The following is a 16,394-nucleotide window of genomic DNA, read 5'->3' as shown; positions in this document are numbered from 1 at the left end:
CTTTCTGAGAAATCAGTATGAATATCACAAAAAGTTAAGTACCAGCGTTTAAATTTGTGAATTCATATTGCAACCACAAAAATCTTGAACCTCCATTCAAAGAAAGATTTTCCCTTGGTGTTTTTTTTGGCAGTGAATACCAGTCAAAACGTTTTAAGACATTTCACCGATTCCCATGAAGCCTTTTATGTGTGCTATTTAAAAATTTCTGAACCTACCTCTTTCTCATGAAAGACTGAAATCAAACACCTGATCTGTTACAAATTAAAAATCCAAACTTGTGAATATTTGCATCTTAAATACCTTTGACTCATGACATGCTTTGTATGTTTGCATTCATGTTTACTATAAACCTGTTCATTATTTATGTGGATCTACAAAAAAATACATTTTAAAAGCTCTGGAGCCATATTTGAGATGGCTACATAGAATAAAACTTTTTTTGTTAACATAGTATCATGTTTAAGGCTATATGTGTTGATCTTCGTTTAAAATCTTTTAGTAATCTTTGAACTTTATGTACAAGTTTAGAGGATGGCTCCATAAGTGATGTCACATAAGCAAGAGTTAACCGAGATAGTACAGGACTAATCATTCCAATTTGTGAGGTTTCTGCTGTGGAATTAAATATTATCAAGCCCTGGGAATGGGTCCTAACGTCTCCAGGAATGTTTGCCGTGGGAGAGAACGTTCCAGAGACTGTGAAGAATAAGTGAGTTTCAGCAAGAGACCTTGGATAGAATAGAGAATTTTATCCCCAAAATATATCCCTAACGATGCCTGCTTTGGGGTGATTGTCGTAGAGAGCACAGCTGTTCAGATCCGTCCGCGCGATACTTTGTTACATTAGAGAGCTGAGCAGAACGTACTCGATTTCTTATTGATCTTAAATTGCCGCATAATTGTATGTGCGTATGACACACGGACTACCTCTCTGTGGATCTCGTCTTAAAGCCTTTTATTAAAATTCCATATGTTGGAGCCACCGTTTCTTGCACCGTTCTTATTACTGCCGCTAATCTGACCGTCCGCTAGACAGAAACAGGAAATGAGGGAATCCAGACTGCAGACATGGAAGAGCATTAACTCCCCTTTGATGTGTGCAAGAATATGCACGGATTGTCATTGACAAATAAACCGGCCCGAATCACAAGCACAGGCTTCAGACACAAAGAATCTGCTTCCCAACAAATAAACCTGGGGGCTGAAAAGGAAGGAAGGCCGAAGAAAAGGGGCTTTATTAACCCTTTGCCTCTGTCAGCCCTTTTACTGCCACGACAGGTCCTTTTCCCTTGTAGCCCGTGTAAAACAACTTTGCTGATATGCTGTACGCATGTTTTAATTTATTTATTATACTGTAAAGGGCAGTTATCTAATAATTATAATATTATATTATGTGATAATATAATAATTGGGGGCGCGATAGGTTTAAATATATTAGGAAAGGAGGCCCCATATAGCTTACAGTATAAGTAAAATGCAATGATACACAATGTGTTAAGAGATATCAATTGTTAAAATACTACAATCTAAGGATAAATACCTTTTTAATTTACTGTTTTTTATAGGAGTGTAAATGCGGATGTGGAGTATTGTTAGATAACCCCCCAAACAGCTAAAACAGGATTAAGAACAAAAGAGCTAATTATACACAGACAATTCCGGTGTACAGTGCCGAGCACACATGAGTGAATAGCGTTAATGCTTCGATCTCTTTTGCTTTACGTGCCGGCGGTGTGGCTCAGCTCGCCTCCTGTCTGCGAGGAAGGTGCTCGTTGGCCTTGTTCGAGGAGCTGGAAGGGGGTGGCAGAGATATTTTGGCACTGGCAGAGGAAAGCTGTTTGATAAGTAATCTGCATTTCAAGGTCCCTCCCTGCTGAAAAGAGAGGCTTAGTTTCAAACCATTTCAGATCTGGCCAATCCCAGCATGGATTGCCCTTTAAAATAAACGTGGGAAAGTCTCCAGCTCCGATTTTAGGCATACAAGTCATTTTGTCTCAAAAAAAAAAAGGCTAGACCCTGAGGCCTTGAAAGGGGAAGGATGTGTCCAAACCGGCCCTTCAATGAAGTCACAGCCCTATGGAACATCAGATTGCCAAGGATCAGTGCTCCCGGGGGTAGCCGAGGGGTTAAAAACCTTTCTGGACAGTGAAACCTGTTTCCTATAGGAGATTGGAGGTGTCTTCTTCCCGTGGGAATGCAGGCACTTTTTGCCCTCTTTGCATGGCTCAGAACCAGGCTAACAAGCAAACTTACAAATCATTGGCCTGGATGAATACTACTTCCTTGCACCCGATTCGGTTGACTGGTTAGGAGGATTTATTTATTGTAAGCAGTTTCCCATAATCAGAAGCCTACAGTATATCATTGTTTCCCCATTAGCAATTATCGCAGCTATAGTTCCTAATTGTTTCGAACATAAATAAGGAGAGCTTGTGGTCGGTGGCATAAAGAGGGAAATGTTTTATAAAGTGTTTCAGTTTGTGTCTTTTATCATGAATCTGATTGCACACACAGCTCCTTTATATACACAGCCAGGTATTTGTTTATTGGGGGGGGGGGTCCTGATTCCGCTCTGATCATAGATGTCTGATAATGGGAGTAGTTCGGTGTCTCCTGAAATTAAAGAGAGTTAATCAATAAGAGCCATGTGAAACATTAACATAAACGCTGGAACACTTTAAAGCGCCCGTCACCCTAAATAAAGTCAAAAGAATGCATCAAGGATTAGAAACAACCCATAAATCAGTCAAGATTATAGTGTATTAATGTGATTTGCGCTGAAAGCCCTGTCTATTTACCATTTATTAGCTAAGGGGGAGTAGTTCATGTGTTGGTGTGTCCCATTTAGCATGATGATTATAACTCAGATGAAAACATTCGCGCACGCAAAGCTTGAAAATGGGAAAATGTGGTTTATTCAAGAAAAATTCAAATTACCCAAAACAAATTAATTTAAAACTTTTAATATAATTCCTCAAGATTGTTCTAACGCTTATATGCCTACATTAGTTACGTTTTTTTATATTCATTTGTTTTTGGGGTATTTGAGTTTACATTTAGTTAGGATTCCTTATTATTTTGTTGGCTGTGTTTCTAGATTATTCCAGATAAACCCTGATGACCCGATCTGTGCTTTGTGTCCCTTTCACGGATTCTTTTCCGTGTATAATGAAGTGAGCAAAAATTAAAATAAAAAAACGCAAAATTTACCAGATCAAAAAGTTTTATTTTGAATTTATTTTGAATTGTAGGGAACCTCTTATTTAAAATGTATTTATTATACATGTAAATTTGTATTAATAATGTGGGCATTAGATCTTTTGAAGCTAATTTTATATTTTATTCAAAGAGCGCTACCAACAGGGAAGAGTGCGAATTTACAAATCATTACCCCAACTTTCTTATTAAATGTTCCCTACATAAAGTGTTTAATACTTACTTTCTTTATTTACCTCTTATTTACGTGAATGTGTAGGCTTATTTATTATGCTAATTAGCTCTTGCCTTGCCCAAAATGTTCTAGCCGGGGTGTTAAAATGCATTTCCTGCATGTCCCTTCCTCTAAACGACTCCCAGGGATAGGGATAGCTCTCTTTCATCAGTAAGTTTGGAGCAGTAACCGGCAGGGCTGCTCCCAGGGCGCAGGTAAACTGTCTCTTACATACATACCTTCCACGCTTCTGTCTCCGTCTATCTGTGAACATAACAATTCAAGCCTATGGGGAGTAAAAAAAAAAAAATTGTTTTTTTTCTCCCCCTTCTAATTTCTTTTTTTAACTAATTGCAGAGTCTGCCTTACGACTTCAGTTCCATTTGCACTGCTATTGTCTCCTTGTCTCAAGAAGCTTTGCTCTTGTTGTATGTTGCTCTATATTTAGCCATGCGCCACGCTGTAGAATATGTAATGTATTGATACTAGATTACGGACTTTTCAGTGTTCTTTTTCTTTCGAGATCTAGTTTTTCTTTTAGCATGTCTCGCTGTAAGGGTTTAGTTAGTACTTCCAGCTGCTTCTCTGATTGCTTTTAAAACCCATCCCCCTCTAGCTTGTTATCACTTAGAAGGTACACGTGACATTCTTCACCTCCTACCTTCCCCCCACACTCTCCATACCATGTGCACAGAATTCTAAGTTGCACACAGTGTTCTTAACCTTTGAGTTTCTGCTGCATTGAATGTACTTTTTCGCAAATCATTTTACTAACATTTTTTAATTTATTTTTAAAGAAATGCATATACCGGTATATTGTTAGCGCATGGTATAAACAACTCACTTCTTAAAATATATACATTGTCGTAAGCAGATACAGTGTTTCAATTACTCTTATAATATTGTAGGAGACATAAACAAATGTATGTTATTTGTATACTGAAAAGAATAGTTTAATTATGTAGTATGTACTTATTTATTATGGATTTTACCTATTATCCTTTTGCTATTGTTTATTTACCGGGCCACTGCGGATTTATCGGCACACGGTCGTTTATGGGGGGTTAGGGAAAAAAATCTCTTGTTTTACAGAGAAGCAAAGTTAATGCAGTTTACGAAAAACAATTGTGAATATTCTGATTTTTGTTTTTTTCTAAGGGTTTTATGAATCAGAAAAAATCTTCTTAAAATGTAATCCAATAGAACATTAGAAAACACTGTTTATTAGACACTATTAGATTCTATTGTGTCCATTGTGTTTGTTTAAAAGATGATTCTGGTGGGAAGTTTAAAAATGTGTTTCTGATATAAGAACCAGTAGAATGTTCCTGCTCATCAGGTCATTTAATGAGTTATTGCAATAAGGTTTAAATGTTTCACTGCCATGCTTGCTTTTTGTTTTAATTTTATGTGTGACTTTACTTATGGTGTTTCTAAACCCCTTGTGTTACTTGCGTATACCCAGGCAGTGGGTTAAGCCTCTAGCTGGCAGTAGTCACAGTAGGACCTCAAAGGATGCTCATCGCTCGACTCTTAGGAATGTTTTTAAAATAGATTTTTAATATTCCTTTTGTCAGTACAAGTATACTTGGTGAAGGTGATTTTGTTGCTTAAACATTAAGTTGATATGAGGAACCCTTAAATTCTATATTTGTGTAGGTGATTGGGTACTATTACCGTAATTAGCAGTTAAGAGAAAAAAACGTAGCCTGGTGTATTGGGGAAAGCTGGGGCAGTGAGGGCATCTACCCTTTCCTGGCAAGCAATTAGTCGACCCCTGGGAGTGTCTGGTGTTCCTCCTTTGACCATTCCATCCACAGGTCAGAAGCCACTTTCCAGCTGTGTGCTGTTTCCTCCCGGAGACTGCCATGTAGAATTTGACCTTTCCTGTGTGGTGAAAGTGGTCTTCATTGTTGGGTTCCTTTAGGTGTTGACAGCTGGACAGATACAGGACCCAGAGTTGTGGAAAATGTCTTTCTATGTTGGCCTCCTGATCCCTTATTGTAAGCAGAAAGCATTTGGAATGGGGAATGGATATAACAGAAATCCCCTTTAGCCGTTTTTAGAACCACTAGTCTAGACACAACGTTGGCACCGACTAGGCATGGTAATTCGCTTCCTGGAAACAAACTGTGTATTAGCAGCAGCATTCACTTGGGTTTTTTGGGTATAGCGACTCGTCAATGGGCATAGCGACTCCTCAATGGGCATAGCGACTCCTCAATGGGCATAGCGAGCCTTCAGTTGTGTATCAGAACCTCAAAAGAAGAATCTAACGTTCAGACCTTCACCTCGTCTTCATATTTGTGTCTAAAACATTAATTTCAGGACAACGATCTGGATTTTTAAAAAAATCCATCTCCAAATTAGTTTTTTTAATCTCCAAGACATTTAGAGGCCCTGCAAATGTTAGACAGCCCAGATTAAAGCTCCATCATCCATTTGTAGTGCTATTTCTAGGAGCAGGGCTGTGAAGTGTTTCAGTGTGTTAGTTTGATTTAGTTACTGACGAGTCTTTCTTTTTTTTCCCCTCTCCTCCCCTGTTCATTTTAAGACTTGCTATATTTGTGATGAACAAGGACGAGAGAGCAAAGCTGCCACCGGTGCTTGTATGACCTGCAATAAGCATGGATGCCGGCAAGCTTTCCACGTAACCTGGTAAGTTCTCTACACTATGATGTTACCAAATCAAAATCCCACATTGTTATTTCAGAGCTGGCATTAGGCCAGTTTGGTTTATTTTCAGATTGTTATTAGCAGACATAGCTGCGCTTTCCCTGTGTGCAGTTTAAATGAGTTTAAGGAATATGATGCCCTGTATTGACAGGTGTGATCATTTGTCCTAATAATTGTTTTAGAAGATGAAAAGGATCCATTTTGGAAATTCACTGATTGTAACCATTTGTGTGCAAGAATAAGAAAAAGCCTCCGTCCCTCTGACATGCAAGATGTGATTGATGATAATTACATAATGTTTGAAAGATCCTTACTGTCGGCTTTCCTGTTGTTCCAGCGCACAGTTTGCGGGGCTTCTATGTGAAGAGGAAGGAAATGGAGCAGATAATGTTCAGTACTGTGGTTATTGTAAATATCACTACAGCAAGCTGGTAAGGGTATACACACTGTCATTTTATTCTTTGCTTTCCTTAAAGGTCAATTATCCAAAATAGACATATTTTACTGTGTTTATAACAAAAAGCTATGTATAGGTATTAGAACATACCTGCTCCGGGATATTTTTGGGGAATCTCGGCTTTTTACGTTGGGGACTCCATTATTATTCCTCCCTATTTAATTAGCGCCACTCTATTAATTTGTTCCGGTGGCATGTAAGCATGGTGTAAGAAGAACATTGCTGATGATGATGATTATGCGGTTGTTGTCACGCTCTGCCACCTATCTTCCAAGAGGTTTTTATATATATATATATATATATATATATATATATATATATATATATATATATATATATACATATGTATATAATATATAAATTATAGATTAGAGATCTTTTACAGATTTACACTGACTAATAATCAGTAAGTAATGATTTTACTGACACTAATTCTTGTGGCCTTTAAGTTAGTGGAAGATCCTTTAGTCTCTGTATCATGTAATGCTTTTGTATACTATATGCATTGAGGTAGATATATCCCTTTATCTGGGTGTATGCGAAATAAAGAGGTTACCAAATGAGTTATTTCTAAACAAAGAAATAATTTAAAACGTTTAATATAAATCCAGAAGCTAGCAGCTAGTTAGCGAAACGCGCGTCGGACATTTCTCTCTTTTTTTCGGGGGTTTTAATGGGCAAGCATAATTTACTTTTTGAGCTTCAGTGTCAGAAATCCTGAACGCCTGATCTGTTCGGTGGCCCTAGGGGATGGCTTTTAGAGCTTCTGCTATAGGTCACAGCAGGCATGTACTTTAAATGACAAAAACAATGAATGAATGTATGGGTTTACCAAGTGCTGATGTAGGTAGCATGACTCTCTCCAAACCTGAGATCAGCACGCATGTTCACATCTGTAGAAAAGCTTTTGCGTTACGGAGAAATATGAAATATAATACTATCACTATTTAGGTTTGGCTACTCTAATAGTTGCATTAGTTTTAATGATATGGTTAAATGTTTCTTTTAGTTTCCAGTACTTCATATACATCTTAGCAATTTTTGGATTGTCTTCAATGTCTATGGGATGTTCGCCAAGTAAGATTATTAGGAACTCACGTTTTGTTTATAATAAAGAGAGCGCAAATTCACCAGGGTCAGCATGATTAGATCTCCCCGTAAGCTTATTCATTGTCATAGCTTTCCATCCCAGTTTGATGGAAGCTGATTTGTTTTGACTGTCCTTTCAACGTTTGGGGAAGAAATGGGAACTCCAGGACAGGAAACTATTATTTTGTTTATTTGTGTGTATTATATATGTACTGCCATCTATAGAAATGTATTCTTTGTCTGTATTTATCTCGTTGGCCAGTTGGGAAGAAAGCAATCGAACTTGCTTTCTATCATTTCACATTTCCTTGCAAATCTGCGCATTACCTAGGAATGCCATATTTTAATAACCATGCTTAATTCAGGAATGTATAATCTTTTTACAGGGATATTGTGCAGGGTAATCTCTGCATAGCTAGTGAAGTATGGAACAAATTTAGACAAAGGGTCCTTTAGGCGTATCGTAAAGCAAGCTTTGTTGGAGGAATAAACTGATTTAATACCGCATTTGGCGAATTCCCGTATTGTTTGTAGTTAATTTCCTTGTGAAGTGGGTTTTATGTGTCGGCTATAAGACCGGCGCTTGCTGCTTTGTGTGAAATATTTCAAAACTTGTTTTAATGTTTGAAAAGCCGAGTGTAAAACTTCTATAGCTGGCAAATCATATATATGTTGGAGTGCGAAACTATAGACCTGGGTTCTGTGTAATATTTATATTCATGTCTGAGGAAGGAGGAAATGATTCTCTTGTTAAACTAATCTGAATAGACAGCCTAGTTATATTTTCCGATATCTATCTATCTTATTAGTGCCCATGGGCCAGTGTGTAAGGAATCAAACCTGACTGTTGCTTTTAGACAATCATATAATATTTTAAATATATATATAGTATATAGTTTAATATAATGCTTAATATTTGAATAGTAGGTATCTATTTTAAGAATGAAGAAAGCATCTACTTTTATTTCTTCCCCCTACAATTTTAGTTAGTTCAGCATGTGTGTTATAGGACTGGTTTATAGTATTCCTGGGAAATTTATGGAATAAAAATATTATATTCAGTGAATAAAACGGTCCGGTTATCACAGTGGCACACATCTATCTTTTTTCTTCCTTTATTTTACCTTTTTTTTCTCCAGCCAGTCGTGTGAATGATGGCTTTTGGGCACAATCTAGTTTGTGTCCTAAGGCCAGCAGTGGAGAGAGTAAGTGATCTGATGACCTTTGAAATTGTAAGGAGACCCTTAACCTCTTTGTTGGCACCTGGAGGGCAAGTTTGCCCCTGATGTCAGGGTTCTCAGAAATCAGATCCCTGAGACAGGATTAGTAATATGAGTATTTTAATAAATGCAATTTAGAAGCCTGGTAAACCTGAAGGCTTGACTGCTTGCAAATGAACAAATGTATTTTTAAACAATAGGTTCTGTTTGATGAAAATCCGACCGCTGCTGTTTTAACAATACCATTGAGTAAATATGGATACTTACTAAGCAAAGTAATAAATCGGTGTAAACAAAAACTTATCTTGATCAAAATATTGATTTAATTGCACTTTGTAGATAATTGTCCCGTTTTTTTCAGAAAGCCCTCAAATATTGGTATAGAAGGCTTTGAGCCAGTGAGTTTTGTGTACTTAAAGGGCCATAAACTCTTTTGAAATTTAAAGGGATCTTCATGCTGGACAAATCCCAGGAGTCAGAGTGCAGCGATTCCTTAAACTTTATTGCTGAAGCCTATCTCCTTTTGCTCTTTTATATTGATCTCTGTAGATTTATGTTTTCCAACCTTGATGATAAGGATACACCTTTAACCCACGGAGTGCCAGTAGTATGAACAGTGGTAGACATGGTGTTCCATCTAGAGGAATTATTAATGGAATTCTTTAGTATGTTATTTTTTTCTGAAGGTTAAATAACCTAAAACGCAAACTGTCTTTCTATGACAATAACTTATCAGCGTGTACATTTGTGTCACATGACAAGCATTTCTTACCAATATTATGAATAAGGCAAATGTTACTTAACCCCTTAAAGACAATTGCTGTGCTGAGCTTAGAACCAGTGTTGCTGCAATGACTAGATATCAAGGCATTCAGCTACACCAAACAAATTTGTAGGGATGATGTGTAATCACTCTTTCAAATATGGTGGCGCCCTACTGCTGTAGAAAGTGATCAACAATCTCTTCCATTGATCAGACGGTGTTTTAAAATGCCTCAATATCGAGACATTCAGCAAGACAAAAAAAACGGGTGCCATGTGATCTCTCTGGAGCGATCACAAGAGCGATATTGGAAGGCAGCACGGGTTTCCCATGATGGCGGCACCCTTCTGCTGGCCAAAACCAAAGACGGTAAAAAGGATCCAAGAGGGTCTGTCCAAACCCTCCTAAGATCTTTGAGCTCCCCCTGCAGGCTGATCACAGGTACTTTGATCAGCAATGCAGGTCAATGGAGGCCTGTAAATATAAAAATACAAAAATGTATACAAATACAAAAATGTATAATAGTTAAAGAATAAATAGAAATGCAATAAAATTAAAAAAGTATACTCCAGTGATGTCACCATGACATCATAAGGGGAAAACCATCCAGTTCCAAGAAAATGCACCCTATCAGTAGAAATATTCATTAAAAAACATATCTTGCACCCGCAAGTAAAAAAAAAAAAAAGATATAAGTGAAGTATGGCTTCTTACTTCATTATAAAATAGGAATATGCTATTTGTACATTTTGCTGTATAACTTGCAAAAAACTAAGTATTTCTAAACTCGGGCAGTCTTTTTTTCATTAGCTTTTGTAGAAGAGTAAAATATTTTTCAAATAAGTAAAAAAAAAATTGATGATAAAAATAATGGTACCTAAAAGCCCTTCTATATAATTTGTGTGGGTAAAGTAAGTGAGAAGAAAATTACAGCTAAACACAAATGCAGCAGACGTGTTAAAACCATTGTGCCATTGTCACAAAGGGTACAAAATTTAGAAAACAAAACAGTCCATCATGAAGGGGTTAAGTATTTATGGGAAAGATTGGGACACTTTTCAGTACTAGGAATTATATTTCTGATGCTGTGTTTTTTTTGTTTTGTTTTTTGGTTAAACAAGTGTTAAATTCAGCAGAGTAGGTGGAATAGCACCTTTTAAATACTGTGTACTCTGTGGTCGGATTTATTAAAGTGATTGCTGGCTCTTAAATGTAGTATTTTCGTGCATAGGCAGTTATTCAGCACCTTTGTTTAATGATGGAAATTTGTCATATTAACCTCTCATACTATTTACATTGCGGTGCCTATTATAACTTTGCATTAGGAGCCATTATTTAAATATGCCTGCCTGTACATCCATAGGAAAACTAGCTCTAAATCCATTAAATCCAAATGATTCTGCACCCATGAGAGACATTTGCCTTCTTGCCCTAATCAAGCTTAGAGTATATTTATATACATGTGATCCATCTGCAACATCATCCAACATGACTTTACTTTCGTATCTGCATATGTGCGTAATTTAGCGGTTTTATCAAAATATATAATCTACTATGAAAGTACAGATTTCTGTTTGGTTTAGATGAACCCGATTTAAAGTGCTTGGTTTTTGTTTGTTTTTTTTAACCTCAGGATGTAAAAATAACATCAGATTTTATAAAAATTGTTACAATTTTTAAAATCTAACTTAAAAACATAGGTCTTTGTTTTTTTCTGCCCTTTATTATGTATTACCATTGTTATATATACACAGGCATGACATTAATGTACACCATGGGATCCAGAGCATGTATGTAAAACAAAAATGTTCTTAAAGTGGACACACCTGTATGAGCTTGTTGGACACCCCATTCCAAAACCATGGGCATTAATACAAAGGCTTTCCACCATGCTGAGCCTTCTTGTCCATTGCCTGGCTCGCAATCTCCATTCTAATTCATCCCAAAGGTGTTTGATGGGGTTGAGGTCAGGGCCAGTCAAGTTCGTCCACGCCAAATCCAACCATGTCTTTATGGACCTTGCTTTGTTCACTAGGGCACAGTCATTCTGGAACAGAAACGGGCCTTCCCCAAACTGTTCCCACAAAGTTGGACACATACCATAGTCTAAAATGTCTTTGTATGCATTAACATTACCCTTCACTGCAATGAATGGGGCCCAAACCGTTATCTCTCCTCCACCAAACTTTACGAGATAGGCTCTATGCGTTCCTGTAGGTAGGGTTCTTCTGGCATCCCCCAAACTCAAATTAGTCTATCAGACTTCCAGATAGTAAAGCGTGATTCATCACTCCAGAGATTATTTTTCCTCTGCTCCAGATCCCGGTGGTGTGCTTTACATCACTCCATACAATGCTTGGCATTGCGCATAGTAATCGTTGGCTTGTGTGCAGCTGTTCAGGCATGGATATAGTGTGTATATATACATACAGTGTATATAGATCTGTTTAACAAATAATTTTTATGAAATTTGTTCTTAACTTTCCGTCTTCTGGCCTGTTTTTGTATCTGTCCCTTTACTCTCCTAGTCCTTCTCACCTATATCACATTCTAGCTTTTCTTCTTCCTTCTGATCAATTTTGGAAGCTTTCTTCCAAGGTCTGCCCTACTTTACCTAATGTAACACTTCCTCCTGGCCTATCAATTCTAGTTTTGTTGCACCCTTTGAATGTATGTCCTGTAAGAAGCACTATATAAATAAGATACATGTGATGCATAGCCAGTTACTGGACGTTCCGAGACCGCTCATTTTTTATCGGCTCCATAATTAGCTGGCAGATAAACCATATGACAAACATATGGAAGAAATCGCTCTGTGTCCACTACACATTTTATATACAGTACCACATTTTTTTTCTTATTTCTTTCTATGTTTCTTTTGCTTTCTATGTTTTTTATAGAAAAAAACGAAACTGGGATTTAGTAGATCATTTGATCAAAGTTTAAGTGATTCTTCCTCTCACTCTCAGGATAAACATCATGAGAAGGAGAAAAAAGTAAGTCTATTTGCTGTTTCCAAATACTTGGAACTCACGCTCCATCATGACATCCTGCTTCAATCCATGTAGTATTTACACCTCTTTCAGTAGTCATATTCTGTTCGTAGTGATCAAAGCATGAGCTAAAATCATTCTGTGCATGCAGTGGCACTTTTATACTCGTACATTCTGTAGTGTATCTCTGTGCTTGATGACACCTCTATGTCCTTTCTTTTGTTTTTGGCATCTTTCTGATCCACAAAAATATCAATGCTAAGTTATTGCCATTCATTAACCCCTTAGTGACAAAGCCCGTACATGTACAGGCTCAAAATGCATTGTTTTCAATGGGTTTAGGGACCGCCCATTGTCCTTAAGGGGTTAAAGAAAGTAAAATGTATTATTTTGATGTTAGAACAGCAAAACGGTGATTCTTCCAGGGGGGCACCAGGATAATTTAAAGGGACTTCCCAGCTATCATGTACATTAAAGTGCATATGATGGCTGATGTGTCCCTGTAAATATTTTCTATGGAAGCTTTAACAAAAGTGCCTTTTTTAATCACTTCCAGAAGGAAATAATCCCTTTACCAGTTCTTGAGAAGTATTAATCCTTTCATACAGAATGACTCATTAAGTTATGAATTTCAACCCAATATGCCTTCTCTATGAAGCTGGCTAGGTTTAAGTGGTTATTAGCTAGGGTCACCAAATGGCTTCTATAAATAATACATATCTGAGCTTCAAATAAAGTACTGTGTATAATATGATTTAGCATTTAAAAAAATGCTTTTATTTTGTTTTATCAGACTTCCCTAACCTACAGACATGAAGTTTGCTATTGTCAGTCTTGCTGATGAAGTCCTGCTTCATTAGTCTGAGTGCCCCATGGGTGATCAAGACTGAGCCATTCTATTGTTTGTCACAAGCAGTATAAAAAGGCCTGTGGGTGTTCGGCTAATAGATTGGGCTAAGAAAACACAGCTAGAACACATACAGATGACTAATGCAGCTGCTTAAAATCATTATGTGAAAACTAGAATTGTTTTAAAATTGTAAACTATATATATATATATATATATATATATATATATATATATATATAATGATCATCTGATTGTTACCTGGATGTCATTGGGTTATATTTTTATTTTTCCAAGACAATTTTGAATACCAAAATTGTTTCCATTTGCATTTACTTCCGCTGAAATCCAGGTTTCTCAAATCATCATGTGTGTTCTCGGTTGAACTGAAGTCCTTAGCAGTTAACATTAATTACATTGTTTTACAATAAAGCTAACTTACCGTTGCGAGGTGTAGTGAGTGGTAAGGCGATTTCTTAAGCTTAGATCGATTCCTTGTTGGCATGTGTTTGCAGTGGCGCTGGCAGAAAAGCCTGCGATGGTGGCAGCATGCCATGTGTTTCACACGGAGTTTTAATCTTTTAATAAAAATATAAAGAGCATGACTAAATACTAATTTGCCTCCCCGCTGACTTGCAAGTCGTCTACCACTTTGATTTAGTTAGCTCAGTGGAGAAGCTTTATCCAAATCGAGACGCACTTGCTCACGACTGTGAGGCTCAGTGAGAAATGTACAGTAAAATACATTTCATTTATAGCTCAAAATAGGGGGCAACTTAAAATGTCACCATTTAGCCTCTTAATACGTGTTTCGCAGAATGCATGGCGGAAACCGGCGAGCACTTGAAAGAAGAAAAAAAAAAGTCAGGCCTTCAGAATATTATTGGCAGCGCAAGAGCCATTAATGGTCCTAAAAGCTTGTATTTTTAAACCCACTGTATTCAATAAAGTATAATTTCTTGCTAAGCTTGAATTGAATCACAGAAATGTTGTTTAGAAATACATTTTTTTCTACAAGAGATACTTTTTAATGGAATAAAAGGGGGGGGGGCTCTAAAAATGTCTGTAATATTCAGACATTAAAGCGGATGTTTCACTTTTCCCAAATTCTACATTTTATAGTTCAGTGTACTGTACGAACAATCAAATTAAGCAATATGTATCGGGAAGCCCACTTTATGTGGGAGCAATCATCGTAACCTCCAGAATGTGGATGATTATTCCTGCCCGTTTTATTACTCCTCGCGCTTTTAACTTCTTCAGTGGCAATTCAGTTAGAAAAGAAAAAAAAAATCTTTTCCATATAAAGACGTTTATCATCAAACGTTAGACAAGAAACTAAGAATTTAATAATAAACTCTTTATAGCTTTCTGTTATTTATTAACCTTGATTATCAAGTTGTGTTTCTTTGTTTAAAAAAAATACTTTTTGAGTTTTTGTGAAAAACATAACTCGGGCACGGCTCTCGGTCGATATTACCTGCAGCTTGGTATATTGAAGGAATAGCTGCTGTGTTGCGTTCCCAAGCATCCCTTCTGTCAGTCAGCAATATTGAAAATATTACTTTTCTTGACATTGTAATATCCAGCATTGACGTAGAGCATGTATCTCGGAATGTTAGGTTTTGCCCATCATAAAGGCTACCAAAAGATGAATTTGTCTTGCTAAATTCTAATAGATCTCCACGTGTCGGATTGATCCCACACATAAAGGGAATTGGTCCCAGAATACTAGATATTATAAATCAATGATGTGCGGTTGTTGTTTCCAAAGACACAACGATCAGCATCTCCATGGCTGGGCTACCCGTTAATTTATGGGAATACCACTGTAAATATTCAACTAAAGGGGCAATTTAGTGTCCCATGCAGCCTTACCCACAAAGAATGGATATTGTAAATACTTTAATATACATTTGTCAACATGCTAAAAATAATTAGAAATTGACCTTTAGGAGAAGCTGCAGAGCAACTCCTCCTCCATGATCATGGTTTCTCACCCCTGATTGGCTGCTTCCTGCACACAGGGCTTTTCGCGAGATGCCCCCTTCCTGGCAATTTCTGGCCATTAGTGAGTACACTATGTGGGGGCAGGCAGCAGGAGATATTATTGGCCAACCACATGTCTTGCAAGCTAAGGAGCTGGGGATTGGTGGAAGAGGAAACAAAACGCTTACATCTGCAAGGGGGGGTGATAATTTAAAGGGACCACTCAGGTATCATATGCATTAAAGGGCATGGAATGTCCATTTCAAGTTGTACATGATATGCCCGTCATTGGACAGTAGACCACTGTATGGGATCGTTTGGTTTTCTATTTGTTTGTTTTTTGGAAAGTGCTGTACAGATGTCTTTGGCTATGTGTAAGAAAGTTCCCCATAAGTATATAACACTGATGCCAGCCGCCATATGAATTCTAAGTGGGGAAAAGGCCGTGAGTGCAGACAGTTAAATGGTAGACGGTGCCTATAGAGACAGGCGTGTGCTTTTTGTGTCTGTTAAATACCAAGGAATGGTCAGCATCTGAACACAAGGTTCGAGGTTTTGCACTCTGAGGGCGAGCGGCAGATCAGAAGGGTAATGTTTTGGAGCTTAGTACTTATATTCAGCATTGGTTCATGCAACTTAAAGGGGTACGGTGATGAATCCTGTCACTTCTGTTACTATTCCTTTTATTTACCGTTTTCATTTTAAGATATATTTTCAGCTCTTACTTCCTCCAGAGGCATAGGCAGAGCATCACATGCATATTTCCTGCATTTCCCACAATCCCTCAGTGAATATTGTATTGCAGACCCGCCGTCATCCCCGATATGAAGCTCTAAGTCAATCCCTGTATTGTTTTATTAGACTGCCCATAAATTTATAGAGCTAAAGATTACTTTTAAAATCTCCCAAACAATTGCACAGGTCGTC

At 37.4% G+C, this 16,394-nt stretch overlaps 1 protein-coding gene across 1 annotated transcript in view; it reads left to right on the top strand.

Annotated features, from left to right (window-relative positions):
* Positions 1–16,394, top strand: part of MLLT10 (MLLT10 histone lysine methyltransferase DOT1L cofactor) — an 84,140-nt gene that overhangs the window by 21,440 nt on the left and 46,306 nt on the right. Inside the window, exons 5-7 of the mRNA XM_053467798.1 lie at positions 5,988–6,091; positions 6,447–6,540; positions 12,539–12,634. Coding sequence (XP_053323773.1) covers positions 5,988–6,091; positions 6,447–6,540; positions 12,539–12,634 — 294 coding nt within the window. The remainder of the gene's footprint in view (positions 1–5,987; positions 6,092–6,446; positions 6,541–12,538; positions 12,635–16,394) is intronic.

The sequence above is a fragment of the Spea bombifrons genome, chromosome 5, assembly GCF_027358695.1.
Source record: "Spea bombifrons isolate aSpeBom1 chromosome 5, aSpeBom1.2.pri, whole genome shotgun sequence".
Lineage (NCBI taxonomy): Eukaryota > Metazoa > Chordata > Amphibia > Anura > Pelobatidae > Spea > Spea bombifrons.
Note: the sequence above shows the minus strand (reverse complement) of the source record. Positions and strands in the feature narration are given on the sequence as shown.